General features: G+C 56.0%; 1 protein-coding gene across 6 annotated transcripts in view; it reads left to right on the forward strand.

The window, feature by feature from the left end:
• Nucleotides 1-1,659: 1,659 nt before the first annotated feature.
• NTRK3 (neurotrophic receptor tyrosine kinase 3) overlaps nucleotides 1,660-19,063 on the forward strand; it is a gene marked incomplete at its 3' end in the record, with an annotated part of 369,901 nt that continues 352,497 nt past the window's right edge. For all 6 annotated transcript variants that reach the window (XM_082619630.1, XM_082619631.1, XM_082619632.1 and 3 more), the window contains exon 1: nucleotides 1,660-1,950. In XM_082619630.1, the coding sequence (XP_082475756.1) occupies nucleotides 1,703-1,950 (248 nt within the window). In that variant the 5' untranslated portion in view covers nucleotides 1,660-1,702. The remainder of the gene's footprint in view (nucleotides 1,951-19,063) is intronic.

Below are 19,063 nucleotides of genomic sequence, written 5' to 3' on the forward strand. Positions count from 1 at the left end.
AGAAGGCTGCACCTGCTTTGCGCCCCTACCAGGAAGGGGTGCTTGTGTGGGAGGGAAGGAGGGAGGTCCTGCGCCCCCGAATCCGGAGAAAGCAGCCCGCCCGCCCCCTCGCCCGGCAGCCAGCTCAGCGCACCCGAGAGAGCCGAACCCGAGAAGCCGGCCTCTGACGGTACTGGCCTGATGCTTGCCAAAAAATGCCCCTTGCATCTCAATTTCCCCGGCGGTTTCTCTCGCACGCGCAGCTCGCCTGGGGCCACCTCGGATCTGCAGCGCAGCCCTTTCAGCGCTAGTTCCTTCCTTCCTCGCTCCCTGTCTGCCCAAGGACGCAAAACCCACCGCCAAGAAGGCGCAAGGGGCGCGGGGGCACCAACCCAGCGGTGCCCCGCAGTCCCTCCCAGCCGATCCTAGCTCCCGAACTCTCTATTACGGGAATGAGTGTCATTGAGACCGAGGACCGCGCGTCCGCGGCCCCGGTCCCCGGCTCTGGGTGCCTCTCTGGGGGTCCTGTGTGCTCCTGCACCCCCGATCGCCGTCTTCAAGCCAGTGCCCCCCACCCAGGCTCGGGAACGCTCCCCGATCACCTCGGCCGCGTTCATTTCACTTCCTCTCGCGGTCCGGATTGCAGCAAAACCGGGCAGCGCGAGGGCCAAAAAGTGGAAAGGAGAGCGCCTTTCCGCGTCGCCCCGCCAGCTCTCCAAGTCCCCCTCCCCAGTCCAGACCCTCGCAATCCCAACTGCAACTTTTTCCCTTCCTTCTTGCTTTCCTCTTGGCTGCGGCGAGCGGGCGCCGGGCCGCTAGGCTTGGAGCGGGCGGGCGGGCGGCCGCGCGGCTGCGGGTGGCTGTGCGGGCGAGAGCCGCGAGCCGGCGAGTGGGTGGGTGGGTGGGTGGGTGGGGAAGGAGGAGGGGAGAGGGCGGGCGGGGAGAGAGAGGGTTGTGGGGAGGAGTGGGAGAGGGAGGGAGGGGGGAGATTCCGCTCTCTTGCCGCTCCCAGCCGGGGCGGGGGGCGGGGGGAGGAGGCCGAGAGGAGGGAGGGGAGGAGGGTGGGGGAGAGAGGGAGGGAACCGAGGAAGACGCTCGGATAACCCGTGCGTTTCGTAAGGCTTGGAGCACTTGTACATTTCTGCAGGCGCGCAGCGAGCCATTCACGGCGGCTGCTGCAGCTCCGACCGCATCTTCCTCCTCCTCCGGGCGCCGGGTGTGTGGATGTGTGAGTGTGTGTGAGTGTGTGTATCTTGCAGGTGTGTCCGTTTTAATTCTGCCCAGTAGGTGGGACTTGGTGACTTTAGCACCATATTTTCCTTTTCCTTTTTTTTTTTTTTTTCCTTTTTCTTTTTTTGCCTCCCCACCGTCTGTTGCAACCCTGCAAAGTCTCGGAGTCGGAGAGCGCGGCTCGCTTCCCGAGCCCCTGGACCCGGCGAGCCGGCGAGCGCAGAGCCGGCCACCATGCCAGGCAGACCGCGCCACTAGGCGCTCCCCGCGGCTCCCACCCAGCGGCGGCGGCGGCGGCGGCGGCGGCCGCGATGGTTTCAGACGCTGAAGGATTTTGCATCTGATCGCACGGCGTTTCAAAGGCAGAGGCCCCCCTCCCCCTTCCCCCCTCCCTCGCCGTCTTTGTTTCCTTCCCCCCCCCAGCTCTCCCCACTCCCCCCACCCCACCCCCCTCTCCTCTCCTCCTCCTCTTTTTTAGAAGCAGCGATCGGAGATGGATGTCTCTCTTTGCCCAGCCAAGTGTAGTTTCTGGCGGATTTTCTTGCTGGGAAGCGTCTGGCTGGACTATGTGGGTTCCGTGCTGGCTTGCCCTGCAAATTGTGTCTGCAGCAAGACTGAGATCAATTGCCGGCGGCCGGACGATGGGAATCTCTTCCCCCTCCTGGAAGGGCAGGATTCAGGGAACAGCAATGGGAATGCCAGCATCAACATCACGGACATCTCAAGGAATATCACTTCCATGTAAGTCAGGCGGCCGCTCCCCAGCCCGCCTCTCCCCTCGCTCCGCGTCTCCCTCTCGCCCGCCCGCCGACCCGCAGGGCGCGCGTCAGGCTCGCTGGCCCTCCGCCCGCCCCAGCTCGCCGCTGCCCACTCACTGCCGGCCGCCCGCCGCCCGCCGCCCGCCGGGCGCGCGTCAGGCTCGCTCTGGCTCGGGAGATGCTCTCGGGCTGCGTATTCCAGGTGACTCCGGCCTTGGCGAGACGTGATCTAGCGATGCGTGTGTGTGCCTCTCCCCCGAGAGAACCCCAGCCGGCTGGGGCACGCGGGGCCCGGCTCCCGCCCCCGCCCCCAGGCGCTGCGGCTCGTTTCGAGGGTGCGAATCGGGTTCTTTGCCCCCCACTAAATAGCAACAGTTTGGCCACGCTCAAGTGGAATAAAGTAGACGAGGTTCGATTCCCCGGCAGCGGCGCCGGCAGCGACAGCGGTGGCGGCGGCAGCGCTTAACCGGGAGGGAAGGTGACAGGGACTGCTCGCGATCCAGCCCAGAGGTTTAACTGTTTCCTTTTGGAAACAGCAAAACACGCTGTCAAGTAAACAAGTTGGGAGTTGGCTGCTCGCAGGGAGACTTTGGACATGTCGAGGCCGTCATGGACGCCTACCTCTTCCCTTTCCTTCTCGCCCGCCCTCTCCAACCCCATTTTGGGCATTTCCGAGACACCCCCCACCCCCCGCCCTTTCCCACCCTCATCTGCATCTGGGCGCCTACAGATCCTGTTCCTGTTTGAGCTTTGATAACTGTTCCAGTAATTCCGAGTCAGGATGGTGAAGGGAGGAGGGAAAGCTTGCGTGTTTTGGGGATGGGGCTTCTTATACGATCGTGCAGATCCGTTTATTTGGAAAATTGAACTCTGACTAGCATTTGCTTGGTTCTACCCTGTCTGAGTGAGACCTGTGGTGGCCTGCTCTTCCGCCTACCCCCGCCCCCCGGTTATTTTTCTTCGGCAGGGATGGGGGTTAGAAGCATGGGCGGAGAGAGAGAGCCTGTCCAGATTATCTTCCACTGACCTCAACCAGGTGAACCCCATCCCACCCTGCCATCCACAGAAGGGTGTGGATGGCACTGGGAGTGTTCAGGGGGTAGCTCTCACCTGTCTCCCCTCAAGGTCCCCACCCCTTGGAGACCCCTGAAGTGGGTGGGATGCTGAAAAGGGTTGGCACTGAAGTCCTGGCTGGGGTCTGAGGCAGGCATTTGGGCAGACTCAAGAGGGGCTGGATTCTGCCGTGGGTGCTGCTCTCCCAGGCATCAGCTCTCCCTTCACCTCGGCCCCAGTGCGATGGGGCTGTAAAGCCTGGAGGAATTGCAGTCCTGCTCTCTCCAAAGCCCAGCAGCCCTCTTGGCTTTATGGAGACTCTGCTCATGTTCTTGCAGCTAACAGTTTGAGAGAAGTGTGCAGCCCAGGAGGTGTCCCTGACTCCTGGCCCAGGAGACAAGCTTGACCCATATCTTGGCTCGACCGTTCACCCCCTCACCACCTTCAGCCCAGCTGGCCTGGGGTGACAAGATAAACAGCCGAGGGTGGGGTGGAGGGGAGGGCAGGAGAAACAGGATGGACCCAATGCAGCCTCTCCCACCTGCAGGCCACAGCATTCCAGCATCCCCAAGGATGCAGCCAGGAGGGTGGGAGTGAGATTGTCAGGCAACCTCTGCCTTGGACGTGCACGGAGGGGTGGGGGACGGGAGGGGGGAGCCTAGCGGTGGGTCCAGGAGCTCAGGAGCTGGACCTAGGGATTTTCAGGGGATCGGGTGGGCCAGGGGTTGGAGAGACGGTGCCCCAGGTGCCTAGTGCAGGTCTCTGGGAGTTGGTAAGCCTCAGCCAGCTTGTTCTCTGTTCCAAGGATGTGTGTCCCTGTAGGAAGCCGGTGGGAGGTGGGGAGGGTCACAATCACATAGGCTCCTTATGGCCAGGCAGAGGTGTCCCCCCTCTGAAAAGAAAGCTAGGGGAAGCAGTCTGATAAGGAAGAGTTGGGTTGAGCTTTCCAGGCAAAGGGTCCAAGGTGGGGCTGCTGGGAAGGTAATGATGGGAAGGGATGGGGTGGCTTCTTGTCCCCTTTGCCACTGAAGGACCCCAGAGGGGCAGCTGGGACAGGTAATCCGGGAGTAGATTGAGAGTCCCTCTGTGTGTGTCTCCATCCTTGTTTCAGGACTCAGACGCTTTGCCAGGAAGTCAGGACTCCTTTCCTTGAATCCACCCCAACACCTAAGAGCCAGGGAACTGGATTCCCACTGGAGCTGTGCCGAGTGGCAGGTGGGGGAGGGTCAGAGGTCATGGGTGGGATGACCCTTCCTCATCCCATCTTCTCCCCAGTGCCCTGTTATATCTATGGCTGGTATTGACCGAACTAGGGAAAGGCCCAGCCTTCTGTCCTGGAGGCAGAGCAGAGAAGGAGGGGAGTCCTGCTCGCCCTGGGAAGCAGGTGTCACCATCCCTGTCTTGCCTCATGATGGAGGCTCAGGCTGCAAAGTAACTTTCCTGGGGGCACATAGCCCCAGCAGTGAGCCAGGCTTAGACCTTTGTCTGTTGGACCCCAAAACCCAGGTCCCCCACTCTTCAGGGCTACCCATGGACGTGGGCTGGAAGGAGGGGCTTGAGGACAGAGAGGAGCCCTCCAGGCAGGGGGGGAGCCTTCCTTTAGTGGGACCTGGAGGTGGGGCTTCAGTCCAAGCCCGGGCGTTGCTGAAAAGGAATGTGTTCTTTAGATTTCTGATGCTATCAGAGATTTGGAGATCAAGGGGTCCCCCAGCCTTCCATCGGCCTGAAGCTCTTGATGCTGGTGTATGTCTGGGGGTGCAGCTTGGGCAGACTCTGGGGGCCGAGGAAGAGGCTGGGGCAGAAGCTGGAGTTCCAGCGGGCCTAGCTAAGGGAACCTGGGGTGACCGCCACCCAGCCACCCTCCTGTTCTTGGGGCTGTGGACTCCTGAGGTCTCTCCCTCAGGTGCTGAACTGATCCCCCCTGAGTTTTCAGAGGGACCAGAGATTCCCTGTGGTCCTTCCTCTCAGGGGTGGCATGTGCAGTGGCTCTTGTGTCCCCATCGGAGGGCGCCTCTGATGGGGTAGGTGGCTCCCCATCAGTATCAGGAGGAAATCAGCTGCAAGACCTCAGGACAGAAGTGTGGGTCTCACCTCCGCCCCTCCCAAAGTGCCCTCCCTTTTGGCCTCTTTCTGTTCAGGAGGCCGATCCCTCTGCCGTTGGAGCTCTTGACACACAGTAACCTTACCTAGAAGGGTCCATGTGCGGCCGCACCCAGCCAGGCTCTGACGTCACAAAGGCAGAAGGGTGGTGGCTGGGAGGGGGACAGTCTGGCGTCTCTAGGCCAGGCCTGCCTGGGGTTGGGTTGGAGTAGTGCATCCTTGGACTGCTAGAAAGAAAATCCAGGGGGAGAAGATGACATCGCTGGGCTGGGTGTTCCTGGGCTTGTGAAGACCGTGGGCTCTTGTCTAGGACCCTGAGCTGCCAGCTGGGTCTCCACATGAGCCACCACAGGGTCCCTGGTGTTTACAGCACTCTGGTCCCTTGATTTCCCCTGTCTTCCCTGCAGACCCTCCGCTGGCTGGGTGAGGGATCATTTGGGGCTTTGGCTGCTGTACTGACTTCTTGATTCTTAGCCTTTCTAAGGGTCAAGGGGAGAGCCAGCCTTGACAATTACCAGTGAGAGCTGGGCTGCAGGCAGGGGTGTGAGCCAGGCCCCAGGAACATCATAGGGTTCAATCAGGAGCCCCCCACATTGGGGCTAGGCCTAAGGGAGGGAGGTAGAGATGTGAGGGGCCTTTGAGGTAAGATTTAGAAGGGGAAGTGGTTATAGCCCTGGGGAAAGAGGTACTTCCAAGATAAAAGCTGGGGACCCTGGACTGAAGAGGCCCTGAGATTTTGTATGGAGGCCAGGCTGTTGGTGGGTGGATTCCAGGTGGATTCCCTGGAGGACCCTCCCTGGATCCAGAATCCTCAGCCCAGGTCAGTCTTCCAAGGCACAGCCCGAAGCCCAAGGCATCAGCTCGGCAGCTCCAGGGGACCTGAGCACGTGATGGGTTTGGGTAAAACCAGCCCAGCCCGGCCCTAGCTCTGAGAGTTCTTGGCCTGGCTACCGAGGGGTGAGCATGCAGCCTGGGAGTCAGCCCAGCATCCTGCAAGAGGCTGACCACTCTCCTGCGAAGCGGAAGCGGAAAGAATGGCTGTGAAGAGGGACGGGCCTGACACCCGCTCCCCTGGGCAGCTCTCCATCCTTGCCTTACCTGTCCCTGGCGGCTGACTCCTTCTCTCTGACTGTAGGAGTGGACAAAGGCCTCCCTTGGGCTGGCCTTTGCCAGTATCGTGGCATCTCTGCTGCTGCCTGGGCTGGGGTCCCCATGTAGAGGGCTGCATTCAGTGGACTGTACTGGGATCACAGACACCATCTCCAGCCTCCCTTTGGGGCCTCCAGTTGGCCATTGGCAGGGTAGGATTAGAGAAAGGGATGAGACACATGAGCCCCACACCTAGATTTACCCTTTATCCTCTGTGAGCCACAGTAGAAGACTGTAGTATTTCTGAGCCTGGAAATTCAACTGTGAATTGAGGCCATGGAGCAGTGTCCTTTCCAGCTCAGACATATGCCATCCCGGGGCCCAGGGAACATGCCCAAGGAGGCTCTGCTAGGCCACTTCTAAGGGCACCATCCCTGGGCTTGGTGCTGACCCTTGTGACGCCACCCAGAGGAAGACAGCAGGTGCTCCCTCGCTGGCCATTGGCCACTGGCCATTTTCCCTTCGTTCCTTCCCCTTCCACCTCTAGAGGACTCTGGGCCACCCAGTTTGGAGTCCACTGTCCAAACCAAGTGCCACCCCTAGCAAGAATGTGCCGAGGCCTGCAGCTTCCCGTTAGAGGCTGGACACCGAGCTTCGTGGCCCGCCCCCATGCCCCCCGTGTACCGTGAGCTCAAGGCAGGGAGATGTCCTTCTGCAGAGTTTCAGCTCATTGCCAGAGCAGGGGCCTCTGCTGGGTGTGAGAAGAAAACGTTGGAGCTTCTATTTCAAGTTATTCTTGTTGAGAAGAGGGAATATTTAATGTTTAATATATGAATCGAAGAAGTATAAGCATATAATTTAATAAATAGGAGTGTTTGGGGGTTACGAGATGAATTTTTATTGCTAAAGCATGCATAATCAAAAAAGCTTGGTGCCCAATGTTGTCGTGGCTGGAAGGGCCTGGGCTTGAGAGGGAGCCAGGTTGACAGTAGGAGGGGTGGTCCTGAAGCCCTTGGCTCCCCTTCATGGCTCTGTTCCTAGGAGGGGTTGATGAATTGGGAGTGGGGGCAGGGGCATGTGAGGAGGGAGCAGTCTGGGTGGCAGAGGGGATCAGGATTCCTAAGCACCCCTAGTCCCAGGGCCAGGCCAGTTCTCAAAAGACGGTCCCTAGTAGCCCTCTGGGTCCTGCCCTTTGTCCCTTGTAGCACATCCTTCACCTCCATGAATCCCTCCCCCCCCCCACCCAGTTCATGTCTTCCTGCTCTCCAGTTTACAGTTGTTGTGTTTATTATTTTTTAAATTAATTAATCTATTTTTGGCTGCGTTGGATTTTCGTTGCTGTGCGCAGGCTTTCTCTAGTGGCAGCGAACGGGGGCTACTCTTTGTTGCGGTGCGCGGGCTTCTCATTGCGGTGGCTTCTCTTTGTTGTGGAGCACAAGCTCTAGGCGCACGGGCTCAGTAGTTGTGGCTCGCGGGCTCTAGAGCGCAGGCTCAGTAGTTGTGTCACACGGGCTTAGTTGCTCCGCGGCATGTGGGATCTTCCCGGACTAGGGCTCGAACCTGTGTCCCCTGCATTGGCAGGCGGATTCTTAACCACTGCGCCACCAGGGAAGTCCCTGTTGTGTTTATTTTTGCCACAGCTATTTGAAGTACCTAAGCAGGGATTATTAGCCCCATTGTCCCGATAAACAAAACAAACAAAATAAAGAACAGAACTTGAATCCCAGTGGTTGAGTGTCTCACAAAAGGAAAGATCCAGAAGGGTCTTGAGGCTCCTCCTCTGATGCTCCCTTCATGGCCGCTCTGGTATCCTGGACTCCATTCTCTCCCCGGCGGTAACCCTGTAGCTGGATACCCTCTGGCTGTTGGGGACGGAGAAGCAGACTATCTTCATCCAGAAAGTTCCTTCTCTCCCAAGGGGCAGCGCTATGGGAGCGGCCCATCCATGAGGGCCTTGTGGAGGGCAGCTGAGTGGCCTGGCGGTTGGGTCTAAGCGTGGCCTGATTGGAGGCTGGACTTGGTCCCCCAGATCTATCGATGAGCAACTGAGCCCTCAGCTCAAGTCGTCTGTCATCCCCTGAGCCTTACTGGCCTCCACTTTGGGAAACCCAAACCCTCCTGGGGGCCGGGCATGCTGGCAGCTCCTCTTTGATGGACTGGACATCAGACCATCAGGAATGAAGACTCCAGATTCTCAGTGCTCAGTGGAACTCCCATGAGGATCCTCAGATTTCTGCCTACTACCCCCGAGAGCAGGGCTCCCCGGGAGTCAGAGCTGGAAGGGACCCCTGCAGTCAGCTCCTCCCTCACCTTACCTGCGAGGGTCCCAGGAGAGGCGCAGAGAGAGGCGGGGACTTGGGGGTCCTCGGGCTGCTGGAGGATGTCCCTGCCCAGATGGCAGCACCGCCTTCTCCTACTCGGCTCTGGCACCCTTTCTGGGCACTCTGTCAAAGCCAGAGCCTCGCCCATGACAGTGTCTCCCTCTGGGGCAATGATTCCAAATCTGGGGTCCCCAGAGGCAGCAACTATGCAAGGCTGGCAGCCCCAGGGCTCTTCGCAGCCTGCAGCCCATGCCAATTAAAACTGCTCTTGGCGAGGGCTCTGCTGAGCTCTATTTACACACAGGGCTCAGGGATCTGTGGGTGCAGCCAGGTTGGAGCCTGTCCTTTCTAACTTCACTTCTGCCCCTGTTTCCCCATCTGGCTTGTCCCATCGTAAGTGTCCCCTGTCTGGGTGGTGGAAGATTCAGGATTCTGTCCCCAGACAGAATCATCCAGCAGGGAGAGGAACCTGTCCCCAGCAGCTCCTCCAGACCTGGCCTTTTCCTAGCTTTGAACAAACCCCTTCCCTCCTCTGGGCCTCAGTTGCCTTCTCTGTGAGATGAGGATAATAATAACAACTACCATTTAGCAGCACTCTGAGGGTCAGTGGCCTGTGTCTTGCCGGGTAAAGAGAAAGCTGTCGATACATGATAACTCATGGCAGCTAGCATTTACTGAGCACTTACTATGTTCCAGACACTGTTCCAAGCACTTTGGAGGTAATATAACCCATTACGGCCTCACACCAACCCTAGGAGATAAGTACTATTATTCGTCCCATTTTACAGATGGGGAAAATGAGTCCAGAGGTGGAATGTGACTTGCTTCATTTCACGAAGCCAATCAGAGGAGTCTGACATTTAATGTTAAGCTCCATTGCCTATACTCTTTCTCTATATTCTTATGCATGTGGATATATACTGCTATACACACACATTCACGAATCTATGACCATCAAGATAAATTAATAATAAAATAAAAGGGTAGACATGAAGGTCTAGGAGGATCCCTTATTTTATAACATTCCAGTTCCCTAGCTGTGAATTCCCCTGGCTGGGGTTGGAGAGGAAGGCAGATGAGACAGTGGTGGGTCTGGTGTTGGCCAAGCAGCCCTGGCCAGCACTGTCAAAGCCAGACTCTAATGATGGGGAGGCTTGGGGTCTTCCTGACCTGTTCCTAACAGCAGCCTCCCATGAGGCTCATCCCACCCAAGCCCTCTCCCCAGGCCTCGTTGACCACCCCATAGCATCCTGGTTTCTGAGGTCAGGTCAGCTCCCCCAGGAGACCACGTGCCAGCTGAGGCTGACGAGTATTCAGGAAGCTGGCGGCTGGGCCCCAGCCAGCTCCACTCTGGGCTGAGACACGGTCAGCAGGACTGTGTCCCCAATTGCCTATGGCCAGAGAGAGCCTGGATGGGAGAATAGAGGGCAGGTTGGCTTCTCCCAGCTCGAGTTTTGGAGTTCCAAGGCTGCCACTGGATGTAGAGCAGAAGGGGGATGTCTGATGTGTCCACCTAGAGCTGGAAGCGGATATTTAGAGCGTCTTTCCTGGAGGGTGAATTCTAGTTCTTCCTGGCCCTTCTCTTCCCTCCTCCTCAAATGAGCAGCCTTTACTCCTCTCTACCCTTCCTCTTTGCTCCATCTCTCTTCCCCCCTTGCTCAGGGAAGCTCCATCTGTCTCTCCATAGGGATGAGCATGGGGGATGGCTACAGCTGTCCCTGCAGAGAGAGCTGGGGTACCCAGCAAAGTGCTACGATTGCAGGGCAGGAATTTGTGGAAACACCCCATTTTGCTGCTTCTTGGCTGGAAGAGTTCACCACATCCTAGAGCCTCTCTGGCCTTGGTTTCCCCTTCTGGTATTTGGGGTCACCTCTGGGAATTGGAGTTTATCTCCCTCTCAGGGTCACTGTCAGATCAGGGTGATCACATACTCGATGGGTTCCTCAAGCGGTAGGGCACCATGTTGCTTATTTACATTTCTAGACGTCTGAGAGAGTTTTTGACTTAGGAAAAAGATCAAGACTTTGAACCATAAATCATCTGACCTGGAAAGGGGCTCAGAAATAATTGCGGCCAAACCCAGTTTTACAGAGAAGGAACCCAAGGCTCCAGAGAGGTGAATGGACTTGACTCAATCACCCAGCGAGTTCCTGGCACAGTGGGACGAGAACGCCTCTGAGGCCGCCTCCCCAGCTGGTGTGGCTCTCATCCTCCCGCCCTCTGCAAGCGTCTGCTCTGGGGCTGAGGGATCTGGGCTCTTCCAGAGGCAGGGAAAGGAGCCCTTAGCCTCCTGCAAACAGAGAAGGAGCAATCTTAGATGCGCAGTCCTAATCTGGGCTGCTTCCCGCGGTAAAGTGGGCTGTGTGCGCGCATCTGGAGGCGTCTTTGAGCACCCACAACTGCATCTCTTCTGTGTTCCACGCACATCACGACTGAGGTCTCCCGTAAACAAGCCCTGAAGCCTTTGGCTTCCTGCCTGCAAAGATCGTCTGCGTCTAGACTCCTGGTGACCACCAGAGGGCAGTGCTGCGCACGAGACTGACCGAGGCTGGTGGTGGCTGCCTTCCCTGGGAGCTGGGGATGCGGCTCCAGTGTGGTGAGATGTGCACCGGCTGACCTGGCTTTCAGAGCCTTTTTTGAGCCAGGGCTGAGCAGGAAGGTCAGCTCTCCCCTAGGCTGGGCCTCTCGCAGCCCTCATCATGGGGTCCTGCCTCCATCATGTCTGCAGCCCAGACATGTGAGTCTCCTGCACCTGAGCTTCCCAGGAGGCAGCTGGGAGAGTGCCCTGGGTGACCAGAAGTGGGCTGGAGTGCTCTCCTTCCCACCAAGTTTGTCTCAGCTGCAGCAGCAGGAGGGGTCAGTGCATCTGCACGAGGGTCATGGAGATGAATGAACGGGACATCGTTCCTGCCCAGGAAGATAAGTCTTGATGGGGACACAGAGAAGTTGACAGACGGCTACACTGCAGAGTTAGTGTCATGGGAGCTTTATGAACTCCCTCAGGCCATTTGATATGCCGGTCCAAGTGTGGAGGCATCTCTCCCCTCTCTCTCCCCGCTGCCCCCGACCCCAGCCATGCCAAGCTTGGTAATTACTTAGACACCAAGTAGCTGCTCAGGAAGCACAGGGTCCTGATATTTACCAGACGTGAGAGCTTGGTGCTGTCTCTCAACCTCTCTAGACCACCTCTGTTCTCAGAGACACCCATCTAAATTGATGGGTATCAAAGTGCCGTGCAAACCAGGGTCCTGAACCCTGCCTGGACTGGCTAGTTTTGACTGTTTCCTTTCTGTGCATGCTTTGAGCTCTTCTCTGGCTGTTCCAAGCGGTCTCGTATTTGAGCAGGTGCTGTCTTGTTCTTTGTACTAGTTGGTTCATGAAGGAGCCTTGTCCCCCTAACACACAGCTATTAGTTTTGGAGACAGGATCTCCCTCTTTTTTAGTGGGTCCTGAGCTCTCAGATCTGGGGACTGCAGCTCTGCCCTGAGGGCCATCCCATGGCTGCTGGACCCAGGGCTGCAGGTGGGACGCTTTGTTGTGGTCAGTCTTTTCCCACCTACTTATTTCTGATACTTTTTTGAGGCTGATCCCTGAAGAACAGGGATGAACATAACGTTTATGGCTGTCCTACTAGGCTGGAGATCATTTGCGTAGACAACCTTGCTTATGGATGGCACCTACTAAATGAAGCTTGAGTTCACAACTCTGCCTCTTCCCAGCTGTGTGACCCTCCTGGGCTGGATACTTTTTTGATTTCCATTTCCTCATCAGAAATAATACTGGGTTATTTTAAGATTTTGATGAGAACGTGCACTCCTGTCTGTGTGTGTAAAAGTCTTAATGCTTGTTTGTCTCTCCCTCTCGTTTTCTTCCTCTTCTCATTACCGCTCTCCAGAACATCATTCCCACAGGTGTGGTTACTTTTTATGACCCTCATCTGTTCTTCCCGAGTCCAGCCTCTCCTACTTCCAGCTCATCCTCCACATCTTGACAAGTTAATCTTTTAAACCAAGGTCTTCCATTAGAACTATTCCTGGGCCCCAAGACTTTCAATGGTTCTTTTGCCTCAAAGGCAACTCAGTGTCATAGGAAGAATAGTGGCTTCTTTGGCCAGACAACCTTCTGTTTAAATCCTGGCTCTGCCCCTGTGTGAGCTTAGGCAAGTTACTTAACCTCTCTGAGTTTCTGTCTCTTCATCTGAAAAACTGGGCTAACTAGATCTGTCTTCCTGGAGTAGTTGTGAGGATTAAATGAGATTATAGTAAGTGCATGGCATATGATGGGTGCACAGAGGCCAAACTGGCAAATGGTACAATAGGAATCTCTCAGAGGTGAAGGGCAGGGGCGTTTCTGGGTCCTTGAAGAGTGGGATGAGAGGGGAGCTAGGACCTCCCCTAGGGCCAGAGCTCAGGGAGGCAACAGAAGGACTAACATGGTGTGTATTTGGAAAAGGTGACAAAGTGGCTGAGGCACATGTCTGCCCAAGAACAGGGAGATTGTAATGGTTGCTGCTGATAGCCTCAGTTGGGAAACCAAGTGGCAGTGTCCAGGCAGAGCCTTCCTGCTGCCCACCTCCCCCACTCCCCAGCCTTGGGAGTTGGGATGCCAGGAACCTGCATGCAGGGTGACTCAGGAGCACCCAGCCCCTTGCAGGTGTTGTTCCATGTGGTTTTACTGCTGTTCTTGCTCTTTGTAGCTTCCCACTCACTGGATGATTCTCTTCCGGCTATTGTAATTGACTAGGCCTGTCAGCTACAGATGGGGATCCAGGACCAGCCCTGGGAGAAAGAATGGATGAGTCCAGTGGGAAGGGGGTGACTGCTCAGTCCGTCCAATCCACCCTGAAGAGCCTCCCATGCGCATTCATTCCAGTTCTATGGTCAGCCACAAGAGGGCACTAGACCATGATTTCTGCAGGAAGGGAGGTGCTATTTATCCTGCCCTATTATGATTGTGCCTTTGAACAAAGCTGCACGTGGTTTTCTCCCAGCACCTCCGAGGGTCATGGCAAACCAACTTGATTTAACCAGAACCCATAGCACAGAGTCTGATAACTCAAGGGAGGCTAAAGTATGTTGTGAAAAGTTCATGGAATTTGACATCAAACTTGGGTTCCAATTCTTGCCCTCCTCCTTGCTTGTTTTTTTTTTGAACTTTGAGTAAATTGCTTAATTTCTCAGGGTCTCATTTTCTTCACCTGCAAAGTCAGGTGTTGTTGGGAGGTGTTGCTGTGATGATTAGTTTATATGATGTGTGGAAAGTGTCTGGAACATGATGGATGGATACTCCATGATGGACCATCTGTCTCTTTCTGGAGGAAGGATGGAATTAGGACACAGTGCAGCGGGTATGTATGGGATCCTTTTGGCCTGGTAGGATCATTTTACTTCCCAAGGAGCCCGCTATGGTTCTAGTTCATTGGGTACAGCAGTGACACCAAGTGGCCAGAATGGAGAACAGCAGTGTATTCTGATCTGGTGGGGTGGCCATGGTGGGCATTGCTGAGGCAGATGAGACTGACTCGGCGTCAGGCTTCAGAGGATCCGTCAGATGAATTTCTCTCCCCTTCAAGTGTGAGCAGCTAGAGATGATTCTCTGAGGACACGAGTGTGATGATGGCCATTGGGAGTGTTTGTTGCTGGGCCAATGGCATGAGGCCACAGCTGCAGAACACACCTGTGCACCTGACTGACTTCATTGTAGCCGACCAATCCCGGCATCTAACAGCCAGACCCTTTCTGGTATTTTCCTTGGGTATTACTCTTCTTGAGATTCTTTAATCCCCAGCCTGTCTGGTTGGCCTCAGCCATGAGAGTCAAGATCTCTGAGGCTCAGTGTATTTATCTGGAAAACGGCGAGGGTAGGGTAGGGCTGGTTGACAGGGAGGGCTCTTCCAGCATAGATTTGAGTGTCAGACATCATTTCATATCCTTTACTCAGTGTGTGCATGTGTGTGTGTGTGTGTGTGTGTGTGTTTGGGGGTGTGGGATCACATAGGAAGGAATTACTTCAGGCTCTACTGGTGCAGAAACTCTAGCCCAGAGAAGGGAGGGGCCTTCCCCCAGCAGAGGCGTGGCTCTGGGGCTGGAATTGGGGTGCTTCTGGCTCCTTATCTTCTGTAGCTTCTTTATGATCCACCTGAGATCCAGGAGGGGGGCTTGGCAGACGTGCCAGCCTCAGGAAGTTATTTAATATCAGCTTTGCTCCAGATTGCGTTTCTGACTTCTTGCCACCTCTTAAGTGGCAGTCATTTTAACAAGTGTGGCTATAAGACACCAAGTGGGAAATAACATGATAGATGGGGAGGGGGAGGGGCGTGGAGGAGGGGTGTAGTTCTATACCCTTGGCAGAAACCTTGTCTTTGAGGCCCTTGGAGGGAGCTAGGGCCCCTCGAAGCAGTGAAGGGGAGGGCGTGGAAAGAAGTGCCTGGCTCCTAGGGCATGTGGCCTATGGCTGAAGTGTTCCCTCCTCCGTGGGAGGGCCCTGTGTCTTCTGGGGGCCCCCGGCTTCTGTCCCTGGGGGAGGAGTTGAAGAGGAGACCTTGTATTCCACTTGTTTTCAAAGGATTGTCTTCCAAGTGCGTAACAGACTGCTAATGGGGGCCTGAAGCTGGCGGTGTGTTCCTCCCACCATGGATGCTGAGCTGCATCTGGCCGCCCGCCTCACTGCCTGTCCAGGCCTGTCCCAGCATCTGGACTATTGGGGAAGGATGGCCAGAGGCACTAGCTGGACTGGCCGGGTCCTTCTCTCTGCAGGACAGGGAGAGGAGGGGGGTCAAACCTCTTCTGTCCCAGCTCTTGGCTCCAGCCATGTGCCAGGGATGGTGCTAAGCCTTGGGACACGACGCTGAAAAAATAAAAGGCCATAGTCCCTCCCTCCCTCTTGAAGTTTAGAGTCGAGTCGGGGTGGCCAGTATTATTAGCCAAGACATCTACAGCTGGAAGGGCTGTCTCAAGAGAAGCAGGGGGGGCTTCCCTGGTGGGGCAGTGGTTGAGAGTCTGCCTGCCGATGCAGGGAACACGGGTTCATGCCCCAGTCCGGGAAGATCCCACATGCCACGGAGCGGCTGGGCCCGTGAGCCATGGCCGCTGAGCCTGCGTGTCCGGAGCCTGTACTCCACAACGGGAGAGGCCACAGCAGTGAGAGGCCTGTGTACCGCAAAAAAAAAAAAAAAAAAAAAAGAAAGAAAAGCAGGGGCAGAAGTTTAGAAAATGTTATCTAATGGGAAATTGAAAGAAAAATGTATAGATATGAAAATAGGGCTTCCCTGAGGAGGAGAGGGTGCGGTTTTTTCTAAATGGAGATTTAAAAATTCTAGATTTACCTGCTTTCGAGTTCATCTGATTGGAAACAGTAGAGCTGGTTGTCAGGGTGTGGTCCTGGCTGGCCGTGACCTTGACTCACCGTCCTGCTGCTGGTCCACAGAGGCCCCATGATACCCTAGCAGATGCAGCATATCAAAGGCAAGAGAGGACAATTGTGTTTCTTCTCTTGTCACTTTCCAATTGTAAGTGGCAAAGATTTGGGGGCTGGTGGCTTATGGGGAAGGTGACCCCGGGCAGCCCGGAGGAAGGGGCAGTGAGACGGGGAGGGAGAAACCCAAGGAACGGCAGGTTCTAGGTTCCAGAAGATGTCACCGAGTCTCTTCAAGGCACTCGCTCATTTCCCTATTTCTGCATTTATTCAGCATGTTTATTTGAGAGCCTCTGTTGGGCCGGCCCCTTTGGTGAGAGCTGGGAAAGCATCAACCAGCCGGACAGATGGATCTGTGTTCTGCCCATAGTTACAGGACGTGTAAGGTCAAGCCCCTTTCTTTTGCCACCTGGAATCTACCTCCAGGCTGTGCGGGAGGTGGGCTGGGTGCCGAAGGTGTAGCCAGATTCCCTGGGTCCCTCAGGCCAAGATCCTGGGACAGAGTTCCGTCAGAGGGTGACTTGGCGGGGCGGGGGGTGGGGGTCAGCCTTCCTCCGCCATGTGATGGGGGGGTGAGCACCCAGGCGGGCAAGTGAAGACTGGCTGCACGTGCTGGTCCAGGGCTGGGCCTGGCTTCCCTCTCCCAGCAGCCAGCAGACCCTCTGTCTAGCCAGCTGGGGGCCTGCCCCTGCCCTGGCTGCGACCGAGACAGGCCTACCCTCCCTCTTTGCAGTTCAGAGCAGCGCCCTGGGACCTGGGGCAGCCATGGTGGAGGAGGAGCAACCTTATCCATCCCTGACCCTTGTGCAGGCATCATTGTCCAGGGTCATGTCCTGTCTCCATGGAAATGACTGTTCACTCTTCCCTGCTTCCCACCCCACCACCCCTGGTCCTGGGCCGCAAGCTGTGTCCCCTCCCAGGTGACTTGCCTGTTATCTGGACTCTGATCAGGCGCCTGGCCTTGAGGCTCCACCCTGTTACCTTCCCAGGTACCAGTCCTCACCTGCCCGGGTGGGTCGCTGGCTAGAGAGGGTGGCTCAGCCAGCATCTTAGCCCAGGGGAGGCTCCCTGGAGCTGCACCCATGTGCCCTGGGTGGCGTCAGCCTCCTGGATGTTTTTGTTTTCTCTCTGTGCAGTGTGTCAGAGGCAGGGACTGTGTTTTATCCTGTAGCCAGCACTTCACAGGGACTCCATAGAGACCTGCCGAATAGGAGGGGCTGATTTCTACCAGCATATCTCACAGACCTCCCGCAGAACCCAGCTTGGGGACAATGCATGCACCTGCCTGGTGCCGGGCACCTTGTTCTCATGGCTCCCACGCCTCTGTGGGAGCCTTGGCTTTGCCTTTAGTGGAGCAGCTGCTGAAGGAATCTTCTAGGGAACCTTAACTCATCATGGGGGCGACAGACGCTGTGCTGTGACCGGGTCCCACGTGCTGTTCTCAGAATAGTCTTATTTTTTTAAATTTATTTTTTATTGCAGTAGAGTTGATTTACAATGTTGTGCTAATTTCTGCTGTACAGCAGAGTGACTCAGTTATACACACATATACATCCTCTTTTATATAGGACAGTCTGATTTTAACCATCCTTCATTCTCAGCACAACCCGAGGAGGCAGGGACCATTAGCATCCTCATGTTAATGGTGGGGAAACTGAGCACGGAGAGGCTACAGCACTTGTCCTGGGTCATGCAACCAGGAAGTGGCAGACATGGGGCTTGAATCAGCAGGTCTGCTCCAGAGCCCCTGCTCATGCCCCCGCCTCGTGTCACAGATGCTCTCAGTTCCTGCCCCCCGCCCTGCAACCTCTCGTCTCTGCTTTTAGTCCTGGGTCCAGTGCCCTCCCACAGCTCCCACAGGGCACAACGGGTTCTGTGCTATTCTGTTTTTGACACTGATTGATAGTGAGAAGGAGGGAGGGGCAGAAGGGGTCTTGGGACCCAGTAGGGTTTGGCATCCCTGAATTTCGTGGGCACAGGTATTTTTGGCCACATCCTGAGAATGTCCTCTAAGTGAGGACACCGGGGCAGGACAGAGTGACCTGTGGGGTCTGTCCTGTCACTGCCACTGACCTACTAGGTGATTCTGGGCAAGGCACTGGCCATCTCTGACCCTCCGTTTTCTTACATTTTAAATCAGGGGCCAGACCAGGTGATCTTTGAGTCCTCTTCTGGCCCTGACCTCTCATACGTCTAACGTGGTGGTTGTGGACGGGGTGGAAGGTTGGAGGGCGCTGAGGCTGCAGGAGGATGTCTCTGGGGGTGGAGCCTGTGGGGGGGGAGGGGTGTGGGATCAGACCCTGGTGGTCCTCCTACTCACGTGCATCCCCTTCATCGGAAGGCCTGGCTAAAGCACAGATTGCTGGACCCCAACCCAGAGTTTCTGACTCCGATTTGTAGATTTGTGGTGGGGCCTGAGGATGCCATTTCTAGTGAGTACCCAGGTGAGGCAGATGCTGCTAGTCCAGGGACCACACTTGGAGCACGAGGGTCGCATTGGCAGCTTTCCAGATCTACTCCCTGAAGTGAGGTCAGAGGTGGTGTGGTATTCTGCGTAAGACTTTTATGAAGTTTCCCAGGCTACAAAACGTTTGAACACCCCCATTCCTGAAGAACACTACCTGCTCCCCAGCACGTTCTGACCACGCTCACCCAGGTGCTGAGTTCTCTCTCCATTTCCCTTTTATCTCTTCTCTCTGCACCCCCCAAAAAGATGCCTGGCTCCGTCCTGACCTTGGCTCCCACTAACCTTTCCCCACAGGGCTGGACTTGACCAAACGTGCTCTGACCTATGTCATCTGATATGCAGTTGAGAAATGAAAGCACAGCTGTTTTCTAGAATGCCCTCCAAGACTCAAAGTTGATTTTAAAAAACTATTTGGGTGGCAGGGACATAATTCGGTAACTGCAGCTCAAGAAACCTAGTTGGGTCCTAATTGGTCCCGGGGTAAAATTCAGCCTTCGGTGATTGTGTTCTGGCTACAACATCTCTCTGGAGGCTTGCCTCCCATGATCCCCACCATGGGAACCCTCTGCCCCAGCCAAACTCGTCTAGTGGGCATTCCTGAAACATTCCCAAGCATTTCCCACTCTTAGTCTTCTGGTCAGGACACTTTCCTT

The sequence above is a fragment of the Mesoplodon mirus genome (assembly GCF_964341445.2).
Source record: "Mesoplodon mirus genome assembly, chromosome: 4".
Taxonomy (NCBI): Eukaryota; Metazoa; Chordata; class Mammalia; order Artiodactyla; family Ziphiidae; genus Mesoplodon; species Mesoplodon mirus.